The sequence below is a fragment of the Rhagoletis pomonella genome, unplaced genomic scaffold (genome assembly GCF_013731165.1).
Source record: "Rhagoletis pomonella isolate Grant_MI unplaced genomic scaffold, Rhpom_1.0 Rhpom_scaffold_00001, whole genome shotgun sequence".
NCBI lineage: Eukaryota > Metazoa > Arthropoda > Insecta > Diptera > Tephritidae > Rhagoletis > Rhagoletis pomonella.
The window spans coordinates 8,379,684-8,407,651 of record NW_023458555.1 but is presented as its reverse complement, the minus strand read 5'-3'; the positions used below and the strand labels follow the sequence as shown (position 1 = coordinate 8,407,651).

Sequence of the window (27,968 nt, the reverse complement as noted above, 5' to 3'; positions counted from 1 at the left end):
TATTATTCTTAATCACAAAAATACAAGTCGTAAGCCTGTATGTAAGTACAACTAAAACGGTATATATGTATGGGCATTGTATAAACACTATACTATACGTGCATACGTATGTAAGTACAAATGTTTTGATAGTCACAAAATGGTATTGAACGCTATAAATTATAGTTGCAAGCCATCGATATAATCGTGGACTTTATTGTATTGCACTTTTTTTTGTTGTTTATTTTCTTTTTTTTTTTTAAATTGAAAAAAATGCAGAAGTCACAGCAAAGCTTTCTTTAAGTAGCTTATTTTTTTCCTGAGTAAATATCGTTTCAGCGTATGTATGTACATATGCAGACAGATTTCCTCTTCATACATCTTTATTTTTCAAGGGCGACTTCTCGTCATAGGCCTAAAAAACCAACAACAACGTTTATATAAACAGTTCGAACAAAGAATGCTTTTCTTTAACTAATATTTTACCTTTTGCGCCACCACAAGCAGACTTTCAAAAGTGCTATTTCCCGTTTGTTTAACCATATCATAGAATACCTTCGTTTTACTTTGGGTCAACAACTCATACGGTGAACCGAATTCCACCGCACGACCAGCATCCATCACCAGCACCTTATCCGAGTCCATAACCGTGTTTAGGCGATGAGCTATAGTGAGCACCGTGCAATATTTGAATTTACTTCTTATTGTCAGTTGTATGAGTGCATCGGTTTGTGGATCTACATTTGCAGTCGCCTCATCAAGCACCAAAATTTTATTCTCACGCAGTATGGCACGTGCTAGACACACTAACTGGCGCTGACCGACGCTAAAATTGCTGCCACCTTCTGAGATCTTGCTCTGCAAACCACTCGGGAGCTCTGCCACAACATTCTTTAGTTCGACCTGAGAGTGAAATGAAATTTGTAATGCTCCCTTCCTCCTTTCTTGTACAATTTGTATCTACGTATATACTATTTTAGGAATATTTAGTCTTACCTCCTCAAGCACAGCCCATAATTTCGCATCAGCGTATTCATCGAATGGATCTAGATTATAACGCATTGTACCCGAGAAGAGCACCGGTTCTTGCGGTATAATAGAGATTTTACTACGCAAATCGTGTAAGCCCAGCTCATCAGTATTTCTCATATCTATGATGATAGAACCCTCATTGAATGATAGTCGAAAGAGCGCATTTATGAGCGACGATTTGCCTGCCCCAGTCCGCCCCACAATTCCCACCTTTTCAGTGGGCAGTATTTCAAAGCTTAGCGATTTCAGCACGCGATCAGACTTTGGATCCGGGTTATAGCGCAGACTAACTTCATCAAAGACGATTTTACCCTGCTCAGGCCATGTCTTTGGAGGTGCTTTGCCTGGCTTGCTTTCCAAATCACCCTCAGGTTCAAGCTCGTCATACTCTACTAAACGTTCGACACTGGTCATGCCATTTTCGAGTTCAGCGGATTGTCGCATACCCCACTGAACCATGCCTGTTAGGCCCATGGCCTGAGTTACAGCTAAACCAACATCGCCGCCATTGTCGGGTGACAATATAAAGAAGCTCAGTGTTGTAACGGCCATATAAAGTACGCAGAAACAGTCAAGCCAGTAACCAAAAGCGCGACTTGTTACCAAAAACATATAGTAGCCGGCACTGTGAATGTCTTGGTAGTTATCAAACTCACTCAGTAGCATATTTTGAGCGCCAAAAGCACGTATCGTCGGTAGGCCGTTAAGTGAAGCACTCAAGTGGGAGTAAATGGGCGAACGATCTGGAAGCATTGAAATTAGTCCATAAATTATTTCGCTTAAGTGTTATTAATTCCAAGAAAGCACTTACTAACTGCCTCTAAACGTTTCACATCACGCGATGTACTCAAATAAAATGAGCGCATTGAATAGAAAAGAAGTGCTAGCATCGCTGTAGCCAGCAGGCTGACTGGGTTGACAATCGATATTACTATGACTATGCCAGTCAAGCTGAGAATGTTCTGTATGACATCCATCATTACCCATGGCAATATCTCATCTACGGCACCTAAATCTTTGGCAAAGCGATTCAGTATGCGCCCTGAGGGATTTGTGTGAAAGAAGAACATCGCTGCGCGTGTGATGCCACGATACATAGCATTGTGTAGGGCCGTCGAGGAACGCATGGCCATCGTGAAGAAGAACAAAGTGCGAGCGAAGGCAAAAATAATGGTGGCCAAAATGATGCCAAAGAATATGTAGATGTCCTTTGGATCCGTGTTACTATTCAATCGCAAATCGCGTGCGTCGGTGTCATTGACAGCATTAGCAGCCTCGGCAGCATCGATACTTCGCTCCTGACTAACGAGCTGTTGTTCGTTTTTATTTACCCTATAGAGAAAGGCAATCACTAATACTAGAATTTGTTTATATTCAAAATACGCTGCAGACAATACGAACTCACCAAAATGAAACGTAAAAATCACTAGTGGATCCCAACATCTGTGCGCCTACACAAAAGAACATCGTCACTGCGAAGAGCAAATAGCCGCCGCTGGCACCAAAGTACTTCTTATACATGCTCCAGCCAATCTTGCCCGTCTCACGCTTCTCTTGCACCTGCAATGGCGACTCAGCCTCGTCAACTAACGACTCCGCCACTGACTCGTCCATTGAACTCATCGTGGCCGTGCTGTTCTGTCGTTGTATATGCAACTGACTTGACGCGCTCTTCATCTCAGCAATGCTGTCGTCATCCGCATCGCTGTCATTTACTGGTGCGGTCAACAGATTTGCAAAGTCTAAGCCACTGCTTCGCATAGACTCATAGGTGCCGACAGCGCTGATCTTGCCCTTATCCATGATGACGATAATGTCAGCCTGTTCGAGGAACTGTAACTGGTGTGTTACTAAAATGACAATGCGATCGCGCAGGAAGCCGCGCATGCATTGGTCGAAGAGATGCCGGCCGACATGTGTGTCTACTGCGCTTAGCGGGTCATCCAGCAGGTAAATGTCCGCTTTGCGATACACAGCGCGGGCCAAGCTGATGCGCGCTTTCTGCCCGCCCGAAAGTGAGGCGCCACGCTCGCCCACAATCGTTTTGTCGCCATGTGGCAGTAGTTCAAAATCACGCTCCAATGCGCACTTTTTCACCACGGTACGATAACGGTTCCTGTCCATTGGCAAGCCGAAAAGTATATTTTGGCGAACAGTGCCGGTGAATAGCCAGGGTTCCTGAGAGGCATACGAGTAGGAGCCGTGCACGGTGACGGAACCCGATTCGACGGGTAGTTCGCCAAGTATGGCTTGGATTAAACTGAGATGTGAAAGTAGAAAAAAATATAGTTATAACAGCGCTCTAAATATCGACAAATAATATCAAAAGCTAATGATATGCAAATTCATGGACTCTTCGCTCATAGAACTTTACCTAGAATTTACCTCGACTTTCCGGAGCCCACCGGTCCAACGACTGCGACTAGCGTGCGGGGTTCGACCTTCATGTCGACACTACTCAGCGTATACTCCGGCACTTTTGGGTCCCATTTTGCCTTCAAATTTCGTATCTCAACACTAGATTCGCACTGTGCCACCTCCTGCGTTGGCTGAGTGGATTTTAAATTCCCATTCAGGTCATCCATTTGTTTTATTTGCCGGTAACCATTTCCCCTATTTCCTAAAGGATCACCAATTTCTTCATACAACAAATATGTTTTTATGCGTCTGAAGGACACGAGCGTCTCAGAGATCTGCTGTATGCCATTCGGAAAGGCCACAACCATTGTATTACGCAAAATGCTGTAGAATGCAGTGACAACGAACGCTTTTTCGGCGGTAAGGAAATTCCCTAACAACACATAGGCCACTAAGCTGACAAACACGGACACGCGCGTCATGAACATGGAGAACATCTGCAGTATGCCAGTGATGTAGTTCTTCTTGCGTATAACGTTCATTTCCTTGCGTCGCGCAAATTGCACCATCTTCCCGAAAGGTTTCTCCCACGCATACATTTTGATCACCTGTATGCCCGTGATGATTTCGTTCATCAGGCGCACGCGCTCATCGGTGCGCAACGCTGTGCGCAAACGCAGCTTCGAAGTCAACTTGCCAAGATAGAATTGCAGTGGCACAAAGAATACCATGGCAAAGACGCCAAACATCGATGCCACGCCTATCTGAAAAATACATATATATTTATTTCTACTGTAAGTGTATACCGTGTCGCAGACCAGACGTATGTACCTCTCTGTACATGAGAACAGCTACTACGGCGATCTCGATCGGTCCAACCCACAGTACGTGTACGTGCATGATGGATGTATCCAGCCGCCCGACGTCGTTCGATATCAGATTCACCACTTGACCGGTTGTGGTGTCGCCAAGCGCTGTTCTATTCAAGCGTAACGCTTTCCGATAAATCAAACTGCACATGGCGAGTCGCACTTTCATGCCGATGTGTTGAATGCCCAACATATATGGATGTCTTAGCATTACATTCAATGCGTTACAGACAATCACACCCATGGCATAAATGTAGGCAGTAAAGTTATCATCTCTGTTGGTGGGATTTGCATAGTAATTGACTAAGCCGCCAAGAAACAGTGGCTGTGTAACGCTGTGGTATAAAGTATGTAGGATTATTCTTTTTTTTTTTTTTTGTAAATATTTCCACTCTTTTTCCACTCACCGCAACCCGATTTCTACCAGAAACAATACACATCCCAAAGCGGCAAAGTTTAGCCCAAATACGCGTATCACAGCCAAGAGTAAACTGGGTTCTTTATTTTTGCGCCGCTTCTTTTCGACCTCTATTTCCCAAGCTTTGTTTAATTTATTGCCGAGTGTTTCTGAAAAGTTGTTTTCCAATTTTTATTACACAGATTTCATTTTAGGCAGGGAACAGCAGTAAGCTGACCTACAGCTAAGTGAGCAACATTTCAAACTCTTAAGCTCCAATTCATTTTATTAGTAAAAAAAAAAATCGGATAAAATTTTGACCTCCCGATTCAGTCGCAATTATCATTATAGGTTATTTATTTCGTGCAGACGATTGTACGAAACTTTATTCTTACCTGATTTATGTTCCTTTAGCACTCGATAGAGATCGCTTTCATCTAAAGTTTTCTTACGCCCCTTAAAAAATATTGGTAAAGTAAAGCTAAAAATAAGATCAAATATTTTGATTTTATATTACATTATTTAATAATGTCTTATTACAAGGATATATCTTATTATTTACATTTCATATCTATGCATGTACGAGGAAATGTCCAAAATTTCGCGGAATGGAGGGGGTGGAATGGGGGCAGGGGCGCGGTCTTAGTTTCATACTATTGGAGACTCGTCATTGGTATGTTAGTCAAGTTTCAACCCTATGGCGTCATTCGTTTACGAATAATCGCTTAGATAATTTTGGTAGGCCTTCTTATTTAAGTAAAGCCATTCTAAGAGGCCTACCCAAGAAGGGCTGAAGAAAGTGCTTCCTCGCATGCCTTCAAGAAGGGCTTATCCATTTACCGGCTGGTTCTAAACTACGCAGCGCCCGTGTGCTTACCGGGGACTAGCTGACCTCCACCGGAAGACTTCTGATGTCGCCACAGTACCACCTACATGACGAGGTTCAAATGCTCCCTGTTAAACAGGACAACACAATGCTTTGTGAGCAGTTCCTAGTAGCGTGCCACAGGTGCCTCAGACGTGGGCACCCGAACAGACACCTACTTGCCACAGAGCCCTCGGTTTGGAACGTCAGAAGGCATCTATAGGAAACAAATAAACGAAGACCCAAGGTTCATAATACAACCATTGGATGCGACGACGTTAATACCGTTTTGGGAACACAGCCACCTGTCGTGGACGAGAACTTCCTTTGCCTCGGGAGACTCGCACCATCATAGCCCAACTTAGCTCTGGATACTGCAGCAGGCTAAACTCCTACCTGAGTAGAATAAACGCAGATGTGCTCAATGAGTACCCGGCATGCGGAGAGTACTGGGTTCAAAGCAACAACGCAACAAAATTTAGAAAAAAGGTTTTTTCTTAACAGCAGTCGCCCCTCGGCAGGCAATGGCAAACCTCCGAGTGTATTTCTGCCATGAAAAACAGCTTCTCAAAAAAATAAAATCGTCGTTCGAAGTCGGAAAGTGGTTTGGGTTAAAGCATGAAAAATCTATATGTATATTTATATAAAAAAAAATTAGCTTGAAAAACATTTTAAATATTTAAAAGAAATCAACATGTAAATATGTACTTGTTTGAGTTACTGTATGCACATTAGAGTGGTACTTAAAAATCAAATGAAAGATTTTTTTCAGTCGCACCCCCTCAATCGGTAATAACACGACCACATATAAATTTTGGTTCCGATTGGAGACGGTTAAGTGGTGTCGCAAAGGGGTCAAAGGCCAGAAACCTCTATGGAGACTCAAAAAATTAAAAATATGCTTTTTCATTTAATACTCAATACCGATTGCAGTCGGTTAAGATGGTTTCATAGGATAATCTAAAGTTTGACTCCTGCGCGACACGCCTTAACCAAGTCCAATCGTGGTCAAAATTTATCGATTTTGGGTGTTAAGTGAAAAAAAAAAAATTAAAAATTTATTTTTTGCGTCTCCATAGAGGAATCTGAACTTTCCCTCCTGTGCGAAATACCTTAACCGCCTCCAATCGGGACCAAAATTTATATGTGATATCTTCGACTATAGTAGCATCGACGTAGGAGTTGAGGCTTAGAAAATCTGATGTAAAAATTTTCTAATTTTACATTTAAGGACCACCCTAGTGCACATGCATGAGCTGCAAGTGAGTAAATTATCAATCTATAAAATATAACATACATTTTATATGAGAGGACTTATCATTTTTATTGAGTCAAGAACGCCATGATTTGCAAATGTTTTTCAAGTTGTCCTCTAACGTTTTAGTAACTAATCCCTGATTTGAGGTTATTGTTGAATTTAAACACTTCCTTCGGCATCTTATACGATATTTCGTCAAATTCATTAAGGGGCTCGTTACTGAGAGTGTACTTATTTGGCTTCTCGGTAAGACCAATAAGTCCGCTCCGCCTTATGCTTCAAAAAATGAATTGAAGGGTGTCAAATTAACCTAAAAAATATGTACATTAGGCTGTCTTAGAAAAAAAGCTGCGCATTTTCACCGGAATTATAAAATGTATTATCTTTTAAGACTGCCGCCAAAATATTTCGGAAAAATATTAAAATTTACGAGAACTGGCCTAAACTTTTCTATCATCTGGGTGATTTTTTAGAAAAAAATAAATTTATTTATAAAAAAACTCCATTTTTGAAGGTATTTTCAAATAGGTCCAGCTCACGTAAATTTTAATATTCTTCCGAAATATTTTCGGCGGAAGTCTTATGGTCTTATTTATGAAAAATAAAATGAGTTTAAGAGTTCAATAAAGTGACTTGTACAATAGTTAAAGGCTTCTTTATTTTTTATGAATTTTGGTACATATTAATAAATTTTATATTTCCGATGGGAAATCAGTGCCGATTTTTTTTTTATATTTTGGTATGAAGGGCCACGCACCCTAATGTACATACACATATATGTATTCTGATTTGCGCATAAGACTAGACGATAGACGCGGCTGTATATCATTGATATTTCCAATGATTGAATCGAAAACTTAAATATGACTCGCTCTGTAGGCACTCAGCCCTGCTTAAGATATTATAGCGTCAATCAGCTGCGAAAAAAATCACAGTCTGTGTGGAAAAAAAATCATGCATGGTGAATTATTTTTGCCTTAATAGTATCCATGTATTTGTTTGCTCGTTGATAACTCATTGCTGTGTATTTAGCCCGGTTTGATAGGCGTCCAAATACATATTTGTTATTAAAGTATAATTTTTCCGCTACACTTTGTTTATTCAGCAGCTGGTTTTATGCATAGATTGATATTGCGCAAACACTGAAGTAAAGTATATCCAGCGCTAAAAAGCTGGCGAGCATACAGTAAGTGCCAAATGTAAGTGTACACCTTATTCTAATACAATATTAACACTTATTTTCAAGAAAAAATTTGTTCATTCATTATTTATGAAAATATAGATTATTCCATAACATACACCATATAACTCACAGTTTCACACTTTATATAAAGTTCACAAAAATTCAAACATTTTTCATCAAAATTTCAAAAATTTTTTTCGGAATTTCAAGAAAATTTTCGAGTATGCAGTTTTGTAGCCCGTTTCAAGTCGCCAAAAATTGCCGTTGACTTTTTAGAATTTTTTTTTTTTTGTGGAGGGTGTTGCGCATTTTCTTCCATATAAAAATAGATTTTTATCACTTTATATAAAGTGTGAAGCTTTAATTTATATGCTGGTTCTTATGGAATAATCCATATTTTCATAAATAATTAATGAAAAAATGTTTTCTTGAAAATAAGTGTTAATATTGTATTAGAACATGATGTACACTTACATTTGGCACTGACTGTATATCATGACAATAACTGTTATTTTTATCAACTTCCTGTAGGTGTTAAGACATATTTTGAGTTTGATAAAAGCTGGGTGATTATTATTTGTGGAAATTTGCAGCGGAATTTTTATTTAATGTAAACTTATATACAGCCTTATATTTATGCATGATAAAAATATATCTTTTTCAAACATAATTTCTCTATAAAATTTTTTTTTATTTCTTTTTCGTCTTAACTCTTATTAACTTTTAAAATTTAAGGTGACCTAAAATAGTGCGATACCGCAGGTGCGATACGACATCGTATTTCATGCGATAACGATGAAAAGCAAGGCCCTCAAACAGGTGTCATACGAAGGACAGATAAACTTTAAAAGCTATTTGACATTTCTCTTAAACTGGATAAGGTATCAAAAAACAGACCTTTAAAGTTTCGAAACTCTCACTGAACTGTTAAAATTTGTATGAAATAATATGCAAGTACATATTCCAGTTTCTCCTATTTAAGAAAGACACCCACATACTTTTGAACAATAAACATTCTTTAGACTTACCAGAGCATCATTGCTGATAAGGGATTGGCACGCTCGCGCGGATTTTGTGGCAACTCGTCTGCCTTCAAGGACTGCATGGTGTTTGATTTTAGTTCCAATTTTTATTTTATTAGCACCTTTTACTTAATTCTAAATATTTCAGGTTACACCACCAAATTCCATATATTTGCTGAAATGCGATTTAGAAACTTTTAGAACGCTGATAGTACACTTATGTACATATTTGAGTAGACATATAGCAAGGTAGTATTTAAACAGGAACACGTGCTGTGTTTTGTATGTGCATGGTATGTGTATACAGCTGCGGTCAAAATAATAGTAGAAATTCCAAAGCTTACACAAAGATCACAAGATGAAATTTCGGAAAATTTCAATAAAACTTGCAACTTTTTATCTAGATTTTTGAGACATTTTTTAAAGTAGCCCATTCATTTATACTAGAGTGTGAAAGTTTTAATTCGCTGAAAAATTATCGTTGGCTTTTTAGAATTTTTTTTTTTTCGAGGGTGTTGAGAATTTTCTTACAAAAAACAACACCCTAAGCAAAAAAATTAACGGTACTCTTTGACGACTTGAAACTTACACTTTATTGTACTTAAATTTAATGGCTAATGGGCTTTAAAATTGCATTTTTTTTTAAGTTTGACTAATTTCGGTGAATGCTCTATATATGGTTTCAAATTCATATTTATGTGGTTTCTGTTATAGATCGAATAATAATTTCAATCAAAATTATTAAAAATTAAAATGCAAATAAAAATAAGTTGCAAGCAACGCCATTCTGATTTTTGGTGTTATTATTTTGACCGCTACTGTATATAGGTACGTATGTATGTATGCATGTATGTTTGCTAGCAGCCATATCTCAAAGAATCAGATAAGTTAATTGTGAAATACTTGTAGCACTTATTATATCTTTTAAGGATTACATTTGAATTATTAGAAAAGCGATTAGTGTGTTAGTCTCTTAACTGGTATCAACATAACAAAGTTACGTCCCTGAATTAATCTGCTATTTCATGTACATTATTCTTTAATACAAATTTTTCATTTAAGATAAGAGCTTCGATAACATTCCCACGACAGTGGGGTCTATATATCGTTACCTTAATATAGAAAGGCCCTATCTCACAACGACGCTGAAATACAAAATGCCGTAACTAAGCAAACATCGGAAATGCCCGCTTCGATTGATTATGATGTATTTCATCGAATTATGTGTCCCAAACCATTTTAAGCAATAAAAAATTTTAGTCAGTTACGGCTTTTTTGCATTTCAGCGACTGTATGAGTTAGGGCCTTTCTATATTAAGGTAACGATATGTTCTTCTAAAGAGATAGAACATATTCGATTGAGAATGTCAGCGAATTAGTTTTCCTGATTTCATATATTTATACACATTTTATGTGGCCTTTTTTGCATCTTTTCTACCTTTAAAAAAGTTATGATAGCGAGGAAAAAGCCCTTATTCCTGATAATCATGAATGTTCTGCAATTCGTTTCTGAGTGAATTTGAACCCGATTTGAAAGGGGTTCAAATCTACTCCGAAGTGAATTGCAGAACCTGCCTGAATATGAAAGTTTCAAACGTTCCATATTTAAATTCGGCGCCATTTGTTTCAACCAAAGTCGAGCGTACGTTTGGTACATTCAAGGCTTTTTTTTCTTCGTGAAAATGGAATCAAAATGCTGCCAGAAAACTTCAAAATGCATATTGTCGTTCAATTTTCGCTACAACTATAGATATCAAAGTTTTGTGGGGAAATAGTCTACTACTAAGATACATATACATATCCATACACATATGTATATAATGAGCGTCAAAAATATGCCTACCCTAACGTTTTGACGATTTCATTTATTTATTTTTATTTTCCACTCCAAGTTTTTCTTATTTTATTATAAAAATATAGTTAATTCAACAGCAAAAACTACAAGTATTATTGCCTTTTAATTTCATACAGAACTCGTTGAAAATGCAAGAAACATTAATCGAAATTTACAATTAGATTTCTTAGAAAATTTTTGTGTGTGCAGTTTTGTAGCCCATTCAATTTTAGTATAATAAAATGCAAGTTTCAAGTCGCTAAAAATTATCGTTGAAATTTTTTTTTCACTGAGGGTGTTGCGTACTTATTTCATATAAAAAAATGGATGTCGAATTGAAAAGTTGAAAATTTCTTGGTTCTTCCTGCATTTCCTCGAGTTCTGTGTGAAGTTAAAAATAACTTGGTTCTTGTGTTTTTTTTTTGCTGTGGGACGCAGATATATTTTTATAAAAAATTAAGAAAAATTTAGTATGGAAAATATAAATAAATAAAATCGTCAAGACGTCAGGGTGTGCATATTTTTGAGGCTGACTGTATATACCACATATTTTTATATAGCTGCAAGAACAAACTACCTACTCATATAAAAAACAAAACCTGCTTAAGCGCTTCTATGCTAAAACTACTTTCACATATTGATGGCCCTCTGCAATAACGACACAATTCAAAATTCATAATATAAACTCCCTCTCTACTGTTTAGTAGCTCGTGTCTCTCTCGTCCTTGTCTAATCCATTTGTAATCCTTACTAAGTTAAGTAGTAAGGATTACTACAGCAAGTAATAAAAATTGGACATGGATTATACAAGGATTAGATACATGAGCCACGAAACAGTAATAAGATTTTTAATTTTTGAATATGTATGTAGTGTGACTTTTTTTTTTTTAAATAAGCCGCACAAGTGGACTTGTCACGATCACTTAAACTTTATACGATATATATGACTTAAATTACACGCGTGCCACTTCGTTTTTTAACAATTTGCAAAATAATTATTAAGAAACTACCAAGTTTTTCTGCTAGAATTATGTAGGAATATTTACACACAAACAGGTCAATCAGGCACATATGTCTCTTTTCCGACTATCAGCAAAAACTTAAGCGAGCGACAATTATTCTAATAAGGCAAGTGCGTCCGCCGCTACAACCATGTCGAAACTATTGAGAAAATATTAAATGCGAAACGTTTGGGTTGTCGCTTACTTTCAGCATACAATGCTACAAAAAGTGATACACTAGTGAATTGAACTTAATGAATGGGAACTGAGTAATTTAATTGTTCGAAATGGCGGTAAATCCCCCACGTCGAGGGGACCAAAATACGTGTTTTTACAAGTAATTTGTATAAAATCAGCTTCACACTCTCTTGATCAATATGATAGTAACGACCTGGAAGTACATAAATAGGAGAAAAGTATTTGCTAGTCATAAAGTACATTTAATTAGTTTCCGCCACAAAAAAAAGTTATGCAAGGATGACATTTGCCTGCCCTGGCTCTTTAAATATAAAAGCGATTATCTTACCTAAAAAGTTTGCATGTAAGCATGTACTTATACACGTATGTATATATCGTCGATGTTTCGGGTTTTCTTTGGAGGCATTGCCTTGATAGGCAAATTTTGCAAATCTGTTGTTTTAATAACGATTTTACGATTCTTATGCAAAAATCTCGATGCCTGGAATTTAAGGTTACCAAATCTCAAAATGGCGATTTAGGCAACTGGTCGATGGGCGGTTTTGGAAAAACATCGAAGGTATATATATTCTTATAATCCCGACATTTATGCAGCTACGGAGATAGATTTTTTTGGCATAATATCAATTGCAATACATAATAGTAAATTAGTCTCAATATGTTACCTGCAGGCACTAAGTAGGTAATTTGACAGTATAAGTACTCAGCATAACATTTTAAGGTTTTCTACCTTCCGATTTCATACATGTTTTTATTCAGGCTTTTTGTAAAAAAAAAGAAAATTGTGATTTTAGGTTACACAAGGATTAAATGCGAATTTCGCCCCAACAACAATGCGCATTTGCAAAACTTATATAATGACAAAATACAGACTACAAGTACTACTAAATAATATAAATTTACACTTGTTTACAATTTGCTAAAGATTTCCCAACTACATATTTTTATTTGTTTGATAATTTAGATCGCTCTCGTTATACTAAACGAGATATATGAATTTTGTTTTAATGATAAGGCATAAACAGCTGAGTTTATTTACATACAAATTTGTTTGAATTGCAATTTATGGAATTCGTATTGGAACTGAATGAAAATAGAAACAACCGAAAGGCACAAAGGCTCAAATACTTAGCGTGCAAGCTGTTCGTGAGGCACGTAATTTTTGTATAAATTATTTTTGCAATGATTGCTGCATACAAGTGTTGGGCGTCTATCAATTAATTTTTTAGTCATATTGTTAATTGATTAAAAAAACCATTACAATTAAATTAAAAGCAATTAAATTTTTAGGCTGCGTTTTACCAAACTCAGTTAAGTAGAAATTAATTTTAATTTTTATTTAATTCTCATTTAAATTTTGTTCAGTTTCAATAAGTTCTTTATAAAGTGAGTAAATATATGGCAGCACCGTGCTAAAAAAGGTTGTAAAATCAGGGCTGGTATACAAGTAACCAGGTGATACACAAAATTGCGGATTAAACGTGTAACATCTCTGAGTGTGGTTATTCTGATTTAATTTTTATTTAAGTGAAGAGCATAGGTCACTTAAGTCAAAATTAAAAACAATTTAAAATTGATTGGTAAAATCAAAAATTAAAGTGATTTTCATTTAAATGAATCTGGTGAATCGCAGCTTAATTGCGCATTGCAATTAAAAATGTAATTGCGCATTTCAATAAAATTAACTTTTTAATTGCACTTAACCAATTGTTAATTGTCCTTACTATTTGACCGGCAATGCTGTGTATCAACAAATACGGAGGCATATTCAATGTCTTAGCTGAATAAAATTTCTTTTCTGATACATATTCTTGTTTTTATTTAATTTTAATACAATGTTGCAAATATTTTTATTAACCTCGTCCTGCAGTGGAATTCTAGTAATCGCTACGCTAAATTTTTGCCGCTAAAACTCTCTAAATGGAAAGCAGTAGAGCTTATAAGTATGCCACATGGAAGGGTAATACATGCGATGCGTAATCAGCCAAATCTGACAGTGTGGCGGGCATGCAACTAGATGTTGCGTTTTGTTAGGGACATTTTTGGAGATTTTTGACTATCAAAATTAGCGATAGCTGGCTGCTGTACTTAAAAATAGTATCATAAATGAATACTGATTTTGTAAAATATATTTTTAGCATTCTTGTTTAATTTATTTTGAATAAAATATATAAACTATGTGAGAAAATGTAATCTTTAACACTTTGTGGTATTAATATGATAATTTTAAAATTAACTTTACTAAATTTACAGCAATTTTCACCAATAAACAAGCAAAAGATATAATTTTTATCATGGTGTGAATATTTCTATGACGTTCATTGTGACTTGCTGAAAAAGTTAAAAAAAAACAAAAATCACGCGAAGCAACAGTTTTATCTGACATGGCCTTTACACTTTAAAGATTAGAACAATAGCTTCATGTTCACCCTACAAAATGTTCCTTTACCCTGCAAACCGGTATAAAAGTTATGTCTTCGGCAACTGCAGGCCAAAAGCTAGCAACGGTTTATCAATTGCAGTTTATTAATTTTGTCAATATTGTGAAAAAATTTTAATAAAAGTTAGAAATGTCTTCTATTGGTGATACGGTGGGTTATCTAATTTTTGGTAATCCAATCAGCCAAGCGCTATTTTCAACAGCATCGGGTGTTGTTAAAAGCACAGTAAGTTGAAAGAAAGTATATTTATTTGATTCTAGTATTTATTTCTTATTAAATGCATATACTTTTACAGCAAGGTCTTTTGGCAAAGAAATTAACAACAGGAAATGGTACTATTCCTGCGCCGCCTCCAGCGCCTGTGCGTTTACCATTATGGGATCTGGCAGGCTCGCATTACAATTTCATACGTTTAGCTGGTTTATGTGGGGCGAGTGCTGTGATTATGGGCGCCTACGGCAAGCATATATTCTCCAATGTTGGTAATGTCGATGAAAGAAATGAGGCCAAAACCGTGTTTGAGACGGCAAATCGCTTTCATTTCTTGCATTCATTTTCGCTTTTGGCGATGCCGTTGGTGCACAAACCGTTATTGGTAAGTCGATACTTGTGTGTACATACCGTTTTTTTTTTTCTTATTTAAATAAGAGCATTGCAAATGCAAATTTGTTGTTGTTAAATCATCAATTTAACTTTTTTGTTTGTGAATTTGTATAATAGGAATTTTGGTGGTGTGCTAAAGTGATGGGCAAAAAACGTAGAATGTAAAGAACCGCAAGTCTCTTATGTTCTTTTTTATAGGCCGATTTTGAAAATGTAGAAACTTATTCGCCACTTAAAAACTTATTCTGCACCAAAATCCAGAGTTTTTAGACCACTACTTATTATAACAATAATAAGAGCAGTTTTCTATCGAATGCTTTAAGTTAAAGCCAACAAGTGATATAACAACCCACCAATCTTATTTGTAATCAAAATGCACATATTGATATACGAATATATATATTTTTTAAGTTATTTTATTGTCACTTAAAAACATGTGTAATTTTTCATTCAAGCACTAATCTACACAATTCACAAGATTTACAAAATTCAAATGCCGAAAGTTATTTACTTTTCTTCAACCCCAAATGATTTGAAAATATAAAGTTTATGCATTTATTTTTCGATTAAATATTTTGATGTATAAGTTTGCTAACCGCATGGTTTTCATGCAAATTTTGTATTTCAATTCGTATTTACTTATGCACGTGTTTTTGTTAGAATTTGTTATTTTCAATAGGTATGTAAGTATGTGTATAAATATACAAATATAATCAAACATACGTATCGTCATTTAAAAAACAAAACCGCGTAACAGACATTTGTGCCAAAAAAGATATTTGCTCACCGGAAACTCCTGGCTTCAAGCCCTTATCCATGCATACTAAAATATCGATACTTAGATTTAAGAAAAATAGCTAATTAGTGATAAAAGAGAGTACCGCTTTGAAGTAAAACAAGTTTTACTCCCTCTCCTATAAAATTTGGGAAACCTCATATACGAGGTTTTGCATTTTCTTGATACGCCGCGGTTTTGTGCTTTAAACCACGATATGTATTATTCATTATGTTTATATATATTTGTATATCCTTTACATTTCCAATGCTGTGTATGTATGTATTTATGTACTATTTGAGCGGTTTGCCATAAGTTCGTTTTAAAGCTTAAGTTCATTTTCTTCAATTTGTGAAAAATTTATCGATTATGTTATATGCTTTGTATACAATTAGCTTCTTGTTCGTAACTATTGATAAAAAAAAAATACTGTAATATTTTGTGCGCAATAACAAAGAGCACACGCGCTGCTTTTATGCATTTTTAAGTATTAATTTTTTGTTGAACGGATTTGATTAACAACTTGCGTTACTCGGTTATTTTTTTCTTTTTTGAAAGTGCCTAAGATTGTTATTTATTTTATTGGTAATAAACAGAGGTGAAATACGTACACAGATTTTGTTTTTGCGAACAGCATTTATTTTGATAAATACATTATGTATGTAAATAGATGTAACTAATGTTGATTGTTTTGATTTTTTTTTTGTGCATGATGTATTGTGGAACGATTTTCGCCAACCCTTATGTTTTTGTTCTATTTTTTATGCTATTCTTAATAACTTTTGTATGACTAATAGAGAAGGAAAGCGCTCTTTTCCATATCATTTGGTTCGCTGATACCAAAATCGTTTTGTATACAAAAGTAGAAGAAAAAGGCATCCGTAAATAAAAGTAAAAAAAAAATATATATTGGTATTAAGAGAATGTAAATGTTTATTACTTATTAACTAGTTGTGAAAAGAATTAACTAAAAAATATTCATATAACTCAATCGGATCAATGAGTTTTCCCATACTAAGATGACTTTGATAACTGATTAATTATTTCGCTTAAAAAATGGTTTTACTTGATTCAATTTATTTAAAGCTCAGTTGCTGTTGGCAAAATCTCAAAAAAAAAAAACAAAACAAGGAGGCATACATCGAATGCTTTAGCTGTTATGAACTGCTCTAAATATTTCCTTTTTTACACATTTTTTCATGAGTGTAAAATTACATAGCCTCTACTAATAATGCATAATACATAACTACAAGCACAAAGTATGATCTAATAATTGACTTAATTCTTATTAAAGTTTATTTGCTAGACCTTTTTTATGTTTTAGTATATATATATTTTTTTTTTTTAATTTTTTAATCTTGTAATTTCAACAATTTTCTCTGAATTATATTCTACAAGTACAACAGTAACCAGCTTAAAGCATAATAGAGCATGCATTCCACTTTGTAGCTACATCTAATTAAAGTACCGTTGCGTAAATATTGTTTGTTTATATGTATGTTTCCATATCATTTAACAACCACATTTTTTAAGCAAAGTCTTATTTGCCCACACAGTAAGCTTAAAATTAATAACTTCATAAATTTATTCACAAAACTTTCTAATAGCGCAGCTGCTTTTTATAGTTTAAATCTTTCATAAGTACCCGGCGTGTCTAAAAACTTGACATAATGAAACTTTCCACTCTTCATACTTTTTATGGCAAAAAACTTACTAGCAGATTTTTAACTATTTTAAGTTGTAATAGTAATTTTTAAAGTTTTACATTTTATTTAGAATGTTATTTTCCCTCATTTTCTTTCTGCCTTTTAATTTTGTGTTAAAATTCTTAATCTGTGTATTTGCTTTTTTATGGTCAATAGCCTAAGTTTTTGTATTTAATTATTTGTATAACATTTAATTTAGCACGGAACCAAGTTCGGAGTTCGGAATTACCATTTGACCAAATCCACAAAAAAAAAACTCGGGTATTAATTGGCAAAAGACTTAACAAGGTACTAGCTCATCTGAATGATAGATTATTTCACACAAGGAACTTCGAAGAGAGCGAAACAACCACCGAACTCGCTTCGTCGCAATGGAATATACTACGTAGCTCCTTTACCATTGGGAAGTTCAGCACGTTTCTGCATAATAGAGTCGTTCAAACATTTCCAATTGCCAACACTAATCATCCGAATTGATTGAGAGCACAACCTTCCTTTGATGAAGTGCTGCTTTTGAAATAGTTTGAAGCGAATCATCACATCGGGACCTACATATACCTCTATCATTATTTTCAAAAAAAAAAAACCGTAAAATGAGCTTCGAAATCATGTGAAATATAAATATCGTCGTTTATGGTACAAAACCGCGTATAGTGGTTCTGCAAAACCTCGTAACTGACATTTGTGCCAAAACATGATATTTGCTTACTTAGATCTAAGAAGAATAGATAATGAGGGATAAAAGAGAGAACCGTTTTGAAATAAGATAAGTTTTACCCTCCAATAGAATTTTGGCAACCTCGCATACGACGCTTTGCATATTCTTGATACGCGGTTTTGTACGTTAAACGACGATATACAGCTTAAGCAAAAAATTGTCTTTAAAGGATTTGAATTTCGTGCTAACCTATTAAGTATATGCTTCAATTTTTTTTAGTTGTATGGAGACCATTTAGAATGGCTAACCAAACTAAACCCTTTTTGTTGTCATCTCATACGTGGTATTGCATTCGGGTATTAAGTTCGGGTTCGTCTTTAAGATCTCGACTTGTAGATTTTTTGCTGCTGATATCAAATCCGTTTTTCTGGCACTTCCAGTGTTTGATAAAGATCCAAAATGGTAGAAGAAATCCAAGAAAAAAACCTCATATTAGCGAAAATTCAATTCGTCTGATGGATTCTACCCAATGTCGATGAGTTGAATCAAAATCAAATGCAAATATTTAAAAGAGGAAGCTAATAGCTGCATAAGCACAGATGCGTTTTGGTCACCGAATTATTTGCGAAAATTGGATATGCCTTTAACATTGATATCGATGTTTTTACTGACAACTTTGATTTCGGAAAGCTTTCTTATAACATTAAAAATCTAATTTTTAAATTGTATTTCTTCTATTTTCTATTTTGTATTTCCATAAATGTGCTTATGTACATATGTATGTAGCTTTGATAACAACAAATTTGCATATCTCTATTACGTACAAGGAACTCATTTTATTGTCCTCTTTTTTTTGTTATTTTATCACTAGTGCAAATAAGTATTTACATATGTATGTACACAAATATTTATACGCACTTTAATTGTATTTAAAATTTATTGTTCATTGTCATTCGTTCCAGACCGGCTCATTGATGGCCGTGGGCACTGTACTCTTCAGCGGCGTCCTGTACTATCGCGCCATCACTGGCGATCGTACTTACGTACCAGTGGCAACTTGTGGTGGCTTCTGCCTTATCGTAGCTTGGCTAACGCTTATCTTTTAAAACGGCTTTTGAGGGCGCTGATGGAATCTTCTAAATACCATAGATTAAGATGCTATTGTGACCGATACGAAATTTGGTAATTTTCAAAAAATGCAAAGAATGTACATACATACATACATATAGTTTAACTAATATATGCCCTAATAAGTCAGTCATCAATCAGTGGGCAGTTTTTTCGGCAGCAATTCGTTTTTTCCTAAATTTTGTATCGCTCAAAAAGGCATTATTAGCCATATTTCATAATTTGTTTTATATGTAAATGGTTTTTTGTTTTAAAATTTTAATGATATTTCTTTTATTAGATTTCTCCTTTGTTAATACTTATGTATAGCTGATTTTAATTGAAACTAGTTTTTGCAAAACATGCGTGTGGCGTGTATGTATTTATTATTATTTATTAATATATTTATTATTATAGTATATGTATACGTAAGTATCTATGTATGTATATCTAAACGTTTAAAACTAGTACTGATATGATCAGCGTTCACTGGAAGAATCAATGTCTCGTTAATAAATTATTATTATTATTATTATTCTTTAAGAGTTTTAAATGCATACTCAAATTTACAATTGTATGTAATTTAATTTCGTGCTCTGGCAGCGCTATCTCTTTAATTAACAGTTATAAATTTACAATAAAACATTGCATATATGTATAAAACAACAAATTCAATTTCTTTTTGCATTGTACGTACAAAATTCTTTATGTGTATGTATTTCTATGATAGTTTACAAAAATTCTAAAGTAAAGTTTACACATACATATGTCTGCTTGTATGTACGAAGCTGCAGCTGCTGCATTTCACGATGAAATAAAGCTTCTGTCTGCTATGGGTAAAACAAAAAAAACATTTAATTTAAAACCACAAAGTTAATGCCCTAATATTGTCATCTGAGTTTTTGGAACACATACGAATTATATGTCTTGTTTTCACGTACGATTTACTATATTGTATGTATGTTTATATGCAAACGAGCTAATCGCTAGAACAGTGCATTTTTACAAAGCAAATTTTATTTTTATTTTTCACAAAAGATCACAAATAACTAACTACTCTATTGCAAATGAATTTGAGGAAAGGTGTATGCAGATCAAATTTTCAATTCAATTTTTTTATTATAAAGTGCAGCTAATAATTTGGTACGTGCATTTGAAATCTCATTTAATTTAATTTGGGAAACCATTTTTTAACTACATATTTTTATTATGGCATTGAACTCATCGTTTAAATTCATCTGCAATAAACATAGTTGTGTCATACAATTTTCGTGTTAGTGACCCTGCGTTCAGCACTTGGCTCAGAGTTTTAGGCAAACTCACATAATTATTTCATCTGTTATTTTATACTAGGTTTTTTATTGTCTCACTTTACAAAGTTTTTTTTTCGTTTTTGATTTATTTTTTTTTTCGCGCTAAAGCAATTACAATTACAACTATTTTTTTTTTTTAATTTACATACTACACAATTGTTTTGTGGATATGTAGAATTTACAATTTTCAGGTCAATTTTGGTCATACACCACATGATATATGTATACACAAACGTAGCACATAATGTATGTACGTATGTATGTATGTATTTGTGTTAGTCGATATGCATTTGAGCCCTTAATTGCCTTAAATTGTCTTTATACATGTAAATACATTATTGTTTCATTTACATACTAGTTTAAGTTACTCGTAATTTCATTAAGTACTATATAAAAATAAGCCCCGATATGATAATCTGCGGGTTTCACCATTCCCATTCCCATTCCCATTCGCATTACCGCTTCGGTTTCCGTTTCCGTTTCCGTTTCCTACTCCTCTCCCATTTGTCGGTTCCTGCTATCCAAGGAATTTGTGGTGTGTCGCATCGGTGAGAGTTTTTTGTATGCGCGCATTTGCTGGATGATTTGCTATCGGTTCTAGAATCTTAAGTAAATAGTCTTTGAATACTTTCGGTACAGAAACAGAGAAATGTCAAGTATCCTTTTTCGCGCGCAAGTTCTCCTCATGCGCCTGAAAGAAATAAGGAAATTGAAAGGTTAACAGTTACACAGGGCGGTTTTTACAGTGGAGCGTTAACTCGTATCTGGCAGCTAACTTTAAATTTTTGTACTGGCAGATGTGCTCTTTTTATGTTACCATTTTTTTTTATTAAAAAATTCAACTTGCAGGGCAATTCTGGCTAAGATAGTTGCAAGTCTTTTATAAGACAATTGAAATATAGCACGTCAGATAGTTTAAAAGCTCTGGCACGAAAGTCTTAAAAAAAGCTCCTTTGGTGGAGATGCAAAGCACTAGCGTGCCATTCCAAAGATCCGAGGTTCAAATCTTCGTGCAGCGAATTTTTTTAATTGTATTAATTTTTAAAATTTTATTTCCTTAAGTTTCATTATTAATTAATTATTTTAAAAAGTAAAAAATATATGTATTTTTTAATTTAATTTTTATAAACTTATTTTATGTATTTTTTTGCTATTTTTTAATTTGTATTATCTTAAAATGATAAATATATGTATGTATTCTTTGATTTCATTTAATTTTAAGAAACTTTACCTAAAGCTTTTTCTCGTTTACAAGCTTTTATTTAACTTGCTCTGTGTGTATGTATGTATGTTTATTAGGGGTAAATCTTGCAATCAACTTTTGATCAACTTCCCGATGACCTAGAGACTTAAAATTTCACAGTTCGCTCAGAACCCGATGATAATGCAATACGAAAGAAATTAATCCCATAGGGCACACAGGAGTCGAAATATGTCTATAAAAACCCCGTATTTATAAACCGATTTGGTTTGTATTTAGAACGTACATGTATTAATTACATGAAAAGGAATAACTCCACCAAAAAATTTTGCCGATAGGTGGCGGAGGAGTCATATTTATTTAGAAATGGTTAGAACTATTTTTTACCATTAACTTTTTTATTTAAATTTTTTTTTTGCTTTTTGATTTAATTTTTAAAAATATTTACTCATTGTCTTTTTTAATTTGATAAATTTTGTTATATATTTTTTTAATTCAATTTTCTATTAATTTTTGATTTTTGGAAAACTTACTGCTAATAGACAAATGACCTTATTCATAAAAAATAAAGTAGCTTTATAAAAGGTTTATAAATTGAAAAATGTATGAAAACGTCAATTTATAAAACTCTCTAAACCTACTTTATTTTTTATGAATTAGTCCAAAACAGAATAACGCAAGGACTTGATCGATGGCAGATCTATCGAATTAGTCTTTCGAAAGACGTAAAAGCGCCTATCAAGATATTTTCAAGAATTGCCCAGTTCGACAAATTTTGTTTTACTTTTTCCTTGCTTTTACTTTGCTTCACTTTACTTCATTCTACTCTTCGTTACTCTACTTTACGAATAACCCAAGTCTCCATATTAGCCCTAACCCATATTCAGAAGAACCTACCTTTTGTGCCACCGTCAGCAGAGTGTCGAATGTGGAGTTGCCCGCCTGCTTTACCATGCCATAGAATACTTTCGTCTTGCTCTCAGTTAACAATTCAAATGGCGAACCGAATTCGACTGCTCGGCCAGCATCCATGACCAGCACCTTATCCGAGTCCATAACTGTGTGTAGCCGATGGGCGATTGTGAGAACCGTGCAGTTTTTGAATTTACTTCTTATTGTCAGTTGTATGAGTGCATCAGTTTGTGGATCTACATTTGCAGTCGCCTCATCAAGCACCAAAATTTTATTCTCACGCAGTATGGCACGTGCTAGACACACTAACTGGCGCTGACCGACGCTGAAATTGCTGCCACCTTCTGAGATTCTACTCTGCAAACCACTCGGCAATTCGGATACCACACTTTTCAATTTAACCTATAAACAAGTTTTAAATAAACGTAAATCTTCGACCGAAAAAAAATCATTTCTTCTTACTTCTTCAAGTGCCTCCCATAGCTTCGCATCTGCGAATTCATCGAAAGGATCGAGATTGTAGCGCATTGTACCCGAGAAGAGCACCGGTTCTTGCGGTATAATCGAGATTTTGCCACGCAAGTCGTGCAGGCCAATGTCATTGGTATCGCGCGTGTCAATAATTATGGAACCATCATTGTACGATAACCGAAAGAGCGCGTTTATGAGCGAAGATTTGCCAGCGCCAGTGCGTCCCACTATACCCACTTTTTCACAGGACTCTATCTCCAGGCTGAGTGACTTCAGCACACGTTCCGATTTCGGGTCGGGGAAGTATCGCAAACTGAGTTTGTCAAATTTGATTTTACCCTGTTCGGGCCATGACTTTGGCGGCTTTTTGCCAGGTCGGCTCTCCATTTCTCCTTCAGGTTCGATCTGTTCATATTCGACTACGCGCTCCACACATGTCATATTGTTCTCCAGTTCGGCCGACTGTCGCATACCCCACTGTACCATGCCGGTCAAGCCCATGGCTTGCGTGATGGCCAGACCCACATCACCGCCATTCTCGGGTTTGAATAAGAAGAAACTTAGCGTGGTCACAGCTAAGTAAGCCACACAGAAACAGTCGAGCCAATAGCCGAAGGCGCGACTCGTGGTCAAGAACATATAATAACCGGAACTGTGCAAATCCTGGTAGTTGTCGAATTCTGTTATTAGAACCTTTTGTGCGCCAAAAGCGCGTATCGTCGGCAAACCACTCAGCGAGGCGCCCAAGTGCGAGTAGATCGGTGAACGTGCTGCGTAGTGTAGAAAAGAGGAAATTTGTATTAGTTGAAGTATGCGAGGAAGCAAAAATCATTATTCAATACTTACTGATTGCCTCGATACGTTTCACATCACGTGATGTTTGCAAATAAAATGTTCGCAAGAGATAGAAAATGATCGCTAGAACGACTGTCGTCAGCAAGTTCCAATAATTCACCAGCGATATTACAATCACAATGCCTGCACAGCCTAAAGCGATTTGCACCACATCCATCATCACCGACGGCAGGATTTCATCCACTTGACCCATATCCTTGGAGAATCTGTTCAAGATGCGGCCAGCCGGATTCGTATGGAAGAAGTACATCGCCGCGCGTGTAAGCCCCTGGAACATGGTATTGTGCAAACTAATCGACGAACGTTGCGCCAATACGAAGAATAATAAACTGCGAGCTAGCGAAAAAATCACAGTAGCCACAATAATTCCTGTGAATATGTAAATATCAACAGGATCCGTTTCACTATTTAAGCGTACGTCACGGCCATACAGGCGGCCAATAATGCGATCACCAAAATCTCTGCTGTCTGTATCCAATTTTTGTTCATTTTTGTTGACCCTGTGAAAGATATAAAGCTTAAGTTTTGCTAGACCCTTTCGTTCTTAACTCACCAATAGGACAGGAAAGAATCACCGGCTGAGGCCAGTATTTGCGCGGCAACGCAGAAGAACATGATTATCACGAATAGCACGTAACCGCCACTAGCTGTGAAGTACTTTGTATAAAGTCCCCAACTAATTTTGCCCTCCTCACGACTCTCTTGCACCTGCAAGGCTGCATCACCGACCGCTGAGTCTGCTATCGAGCTCATTGAAGATATGCTATTCTGTCGCTGTCGGCTATTTTGACGTGACAAGCTTTTCTTCTCACCGGTGTCACCACCGCCATCCGCATCGGCACTCATATCTGGTGCCACTAGCAATTTAGCAAAGTCCAGCCCACTTTTACGCATCGACTCATAGGTACCCACTGCGCTGATCTTACCCTTATCCATGATCACGATGATGTCGGCCTGTTCTAGAAACTGTAGCTGATGCGTTACCAGAATAACAATGTCTTCACGCAGAAAACCGCGCAAACATTGATCGAAGAGATGCCGTCCGACGTGTGTATCAACTGCGCTGAGGGGATCGTCCAGCAGATAAACATCGGCTTTACGGTATACAGCGCGGGCCAAACTAATACGCGCTTTCTGTCCGCCTGAAAGCGAGGCGCCACGCTCACCCACAATAGTTTTATCGCCAAAAGGTAGCAGTTCAAAATCGCGTTCCAGTGCGCACTTCTTCACCACGGTACGATAACGGTTCCTGTCCATTGGCAAGCCGAAAAGTATATTTTGGCGCACAGTGCCGGTGAAAAGCCATGGCTCTTGAGAGGCGTACGAGGAGGAGCCATGCATTGTGATGGAACCCGATTCAGCTGGTAGTTCGCCAAGAAGGGCTTGGATTAAACTGTAAAGAAAAGTTGTTTTTAGTATTTTTAAGGTGTTCTTTTACTTGCTTTTCGCAAATATCAGAAGCGGAATAATCAACAAAAGTGCAGTACTTACCTTGACTTTCCAGAACCCACGGGTCCAATTACAGCCACCAGAGTGCGCGGCTTCACTTTCAAATCAATATTGTTCAGCGTGTACTCTGTCAAAGAGTGATCCCATCTTGCCTTCAGTTTGTGTATCTCAATACCAGTGGGTGTATGTTTAATCTCCTGCGGTGATGGCTGTATTGGCTTCAGACTGCCATTCAATGTTAGCGTTTTTTCATTTTCTTCGATAATACCCGTCTGCTTGATTTTATTGTACTCATTTTCATTATCGCCTGAGCGATCTTTTACTTTTGTCTCCTCGTACAACAAATACTTCTGTATGCGCTTCATGGAGACCATTGTCTCGGCATATTGTGATATGGCCATGGGGAAGTAAATTGTCATTGCGTTACGCAATATATTATAGTAGGCTGTGATGACGAAAGCCTTCTCCGCTGTCAAGAATTGACCCAACAGCACATATCCCACCAAGCTGATAAAGACGGAGCAGCGTGTCATGAACATCATAAACGATTGCAATATACCACGAATGTAATTAACATTGCGTATAGAATTCATTTCTTTGGCACGCGCATACTGCACCATTTTACCAAAGGGTTTCTCCCACGCATACATCTTGATCACCTGTATGCCTGAGATGATCTCGTTCATCATGCGTACACGTTCGTCCGTACACAGCGCTGTGCGCAGACGCAGCACTGACGTCCTTTTGCCAAGATAGGCTTGCAGCGGCAGGAAGAGCAACATGAAGGCGACACCAAACAGCGAAGAAACGCCAATCTAAAAGCGAATTAAAAAAAAATTAAAAAGATTTACCAAACGACCGGTTAGCGATGGCGATGGAATTAGCAGAGCCGGTAGGATGGAAGCACTGCCAACTTGCACGTACATATATGTATGTATGTATATAAATACTTAATTCCGTTACATACCTCTCTATACATGAGTATTGTTATAATTACAGCCACGATCGGTCCCAGATACAAATAATGGATGTGTATGAGTGACGAGTCCAGCCGTCCCACATCGTTCGATATCAGATTCACTACTTGACCGGTTGTGGTGCCACCTAGCGCTGTTCGGCTCAAACGTAGCGCCTTTCGATAAATCATGCTACACAGGCCGATGCGTACCTTCATGCCCGTGTGTAGCGTGGCCAACATATACGGATGATATGCAATCACGCTAAATGCGCTGCAGAGAATCACACCCAGGGCGTAGAGATAGGCAGTGGTGGTGTTCGCATTGTTACTCGTTTGGGCATAGTAATTAACCAAGCCACCAAGAAACAAAGGCTGTGTAACACTGCGTGTAAATAAATGAATAAATACATATATACATAAATTGGTTGGGGAGACGACAAAGAATATAATATTAAATAGTATACGCATACGTATGTTTGCAAAAACATAAATTAGTTCAAGATTAGCTGGCATGCACAGTTAACATACATACATACTCTCCGCCTTACTTACTTACCGCAGACCCACTTCGACAAACAATAATAAAAGTCCAAGTGCCGTGTAGCGCGCACCAAATACGCTCAGCACAGCACTAACGAGATTGGGTTCCTTGTGTTTCTGCCTTTTCTTATCGATCTCCGCCTCCCAAGCAACGCTCAGCTTGCTTCCCAGGTCGGCTGCAAGCATTAAATTATACGTACATAAGTACAAGGAGTTGACTTTATGTTTCATATTAAATTAAACTAAAGAACTCTTAGTGATATTACTATTAGGCGGACATGGCTATAAAACTCTGTCGAATATCCACAAAACTCCTAATAAATCCATTTCCGGGATTGCAGAGCTTTTTTTTTTAGGCGAACGTGCAGTTAAACTTTATTATAGAGAGCGCCATTTAAGAAATTGTTGAGCTGGTTAAGGTCTTTGAGTCAAAATAGTTACTAAATACTAGCCTCAACCTATAAACGTACGAGTATGGTTATTTTTTTGTTACATATCAGCATATGGATCAGAGCATTAGCTCCTTGAACCAGCGCTAGCATATCGATAAAGCGGTAGAAATATATTAGCGTATAAAGACTAGAAAATGGAGAAAATTCATGCCCTCTTACACTTGACCTTGAACATTGATGGACCTCAAAGCGCAAAGCGTTTACTTCTGGCGAGAGTAGTAACACTAACGGCACTTTTCTCCGGTACTCCAGCAAGACTAAGACTAAGAGTAAGAGTAGGCGAAGAGACAGTGCACATAGGTAAAGTCCTACACTGACGGGTTAGGGGTTTGGCTTTAAGTACTTCCGCCTCCGAAAAAAACTGGTCTGTTTTCCTTGACCCGTCTGTGTTCCAATGCACACATCTGAGAGAGAGCCCCCTTGCTCAGGCTTTCCTATCTGCGATTTTTATTTTAAATTTTCAGGCAAAGTACTTTTTTTAGCATGCAGTTAGAAAGCCATCAAGCACGGCAGCTTTGGAAGTTTATTTAA

The 27,968-nt window shown here is 36.3% G+C and overlaps 3 protein-coding genes across 5 annotated transcripts in view; 1 reads left to right on the top strand and 2 right to left on the bottom strand.

Moving 5' to 3' along the window:
• Positions 1-3: 3 nt before the first annotated feature.
• Positions 4-13,013, bottom strand: LOC118738008 (probable multidrug resistance-associated protein lethal(2)03659). 3 transcript variants are annotated; one of them, XM_036468873.1, is made up of 11 exons: positions 12,662-13,013; positions 8,970-9,138; positions 5,031-5,116; positions 4,646-4,805; positions 4,201-4,573; positions 3,397-4,133; positions 2,417-3,271; positions 1,823-2,343; positions 976-1,754; positions 466-882; positions 4-394 (listed from the first exon to the last, which is right to left on the bottom strand). In XM_036468873.1, the coding sequence occupies exons 2-11, from the start codon at positions 9,044-9,046 to the stop codon at positions 353-355; spliced, it is 4,047 nt and encodes a 1,348-aa protein (XP_036324766.1). In that variant the 5' UTR covers positions 9,047-9,138; positions 12,662-13,013; the 3' UTR covers positions 4-352. The 3 variants fall into 3 exon arrangements, with proteins under 3 accessions (XP_036324766.1, XP_036324775.1, XP_036324783.1); XM_036468882.1 differs by having other exon boundaries at positions 12,910-13,013; XM_036468890.1 differs by lacking the exons at positions 4,646-4,805; positions 5,031-5,116; positions 8,970-9,138; positions 12,662-13,013 and having other exon boundaries at positions 3,397-4,129; positions 4,201-4,275.
• Positions 13,014-14,442: 1,429 nt separating this feature from the next.
• On the top strand, positions 14,443-19,538 carry LOC118738000 (transmembrane protein 256 homolog). The gene is made up of 3 exons (XM_036468860.1): positions 14,443-14,662; positions 14,733-15,032; positions 19,142-19,538. Exons 1-3 carry the CDS (start codon positions 14,567-14,569, stop codon positions 19,283-19,285), a joined length of 540 nt encoding a protein of 179 aa, XP_036324753.1. The 5' UTR covers positions 14,443-14,566; the 3' UTR covers positions 19,286-19,538.
• Positions 19,539-19,988: 450 nt separating this feature from the next.
• LOC118737993 (probable multidrug resistance-associated protein lethal(2)03659) overlaps positions 19,989-27,968 on the bottom strand; it is a 45,609-nt gene continuing 37,629 nt past the window's right edge. Inside the window, exons 4-11 of the mRNA XM_036468848.1 lie at positions 27,002-27,161; positions 26,455-26,827; positions 25,530-26,302; positions 24,592-25,431; positions 24,030-24,538; positions 23,175-23,953; positions 22,698-23,114; positions 19,989-21,290 (exon numbers count right to left, since the gene is read on the bottom strand). Coding sequence (XP_036324741.1) covers positions 21,252-21,290; positions 22,698-23,114; positions 23,175-23,953; positions 24,030-24,538; positions 24,592-25,431; positions 25,530-26,302; positions 26,455-26,827; positions 27,002-27,161 — 3,890 coding nt within the window. The 3' untranslated portion in view covers positions 19,989-21,251. The remainder of the gene's footprint in view (positions 21,291-22,697; positions 23,115-23,174; positions 23,954-24,029; positions 24,539-24,591; positions 25,432-25,529; positions 26,303-26,454; positions 26,828-27,001; positions 27,162-27,968) is intronic.

What these genes read in the sequence shown, in the direction of transcription:
- LOC118738008 (XM_036468873.1), bottom strand. Translation starts at nt 9,046, where the DNA reads ATGCAGTCCTTGAAGGCAGACGAGTTGCCACAAAATCCGCGCGAGCGT. An exon ending in GTGGGCTCCGGAAAGTCGAG is followed by an intron (nt 3,272 to 3,396) that starts GTAAATTCTAGG and finishes TTCACATCTCAG; the next exon opens with TTTAATCCAAGCCATACTTG. An exon ending in TGCTTGTGGTGGCGCAAAAG is followed by an intron (nt 395 to 465) that starts GTAAAATATTAG and finishes TTGGTTTTTTAG; the next exon opens with GCCTATGACGAGAAGTCGCC.
- LOC118738000 (XM_036468860.1), top strand. Translation starts at nt 14,567, where the DNA reads ATGTCTTCTATTGGTGATACGGTGGGTTATCTAATTTTTGGTAATCCA. An exon ending in CGGGTGTTGTTAAAAGCACA is followed by an intron (nt 14,663 to 14,732) that starts GTAAGTTGAAAG and finishes ATACTTTTACAG; the next exon opens with CAAGGTCTTTTGGCAAAGAA. An exon ending in TGGTGCACAAACCGTTATTG is followed by an intron (nt 15,033 to 19,141) that starts GTAAGTCGATAC and finishes CATTCGTTCCAG; the next exon opens with ACCGGCTCATTGATGGCCGT.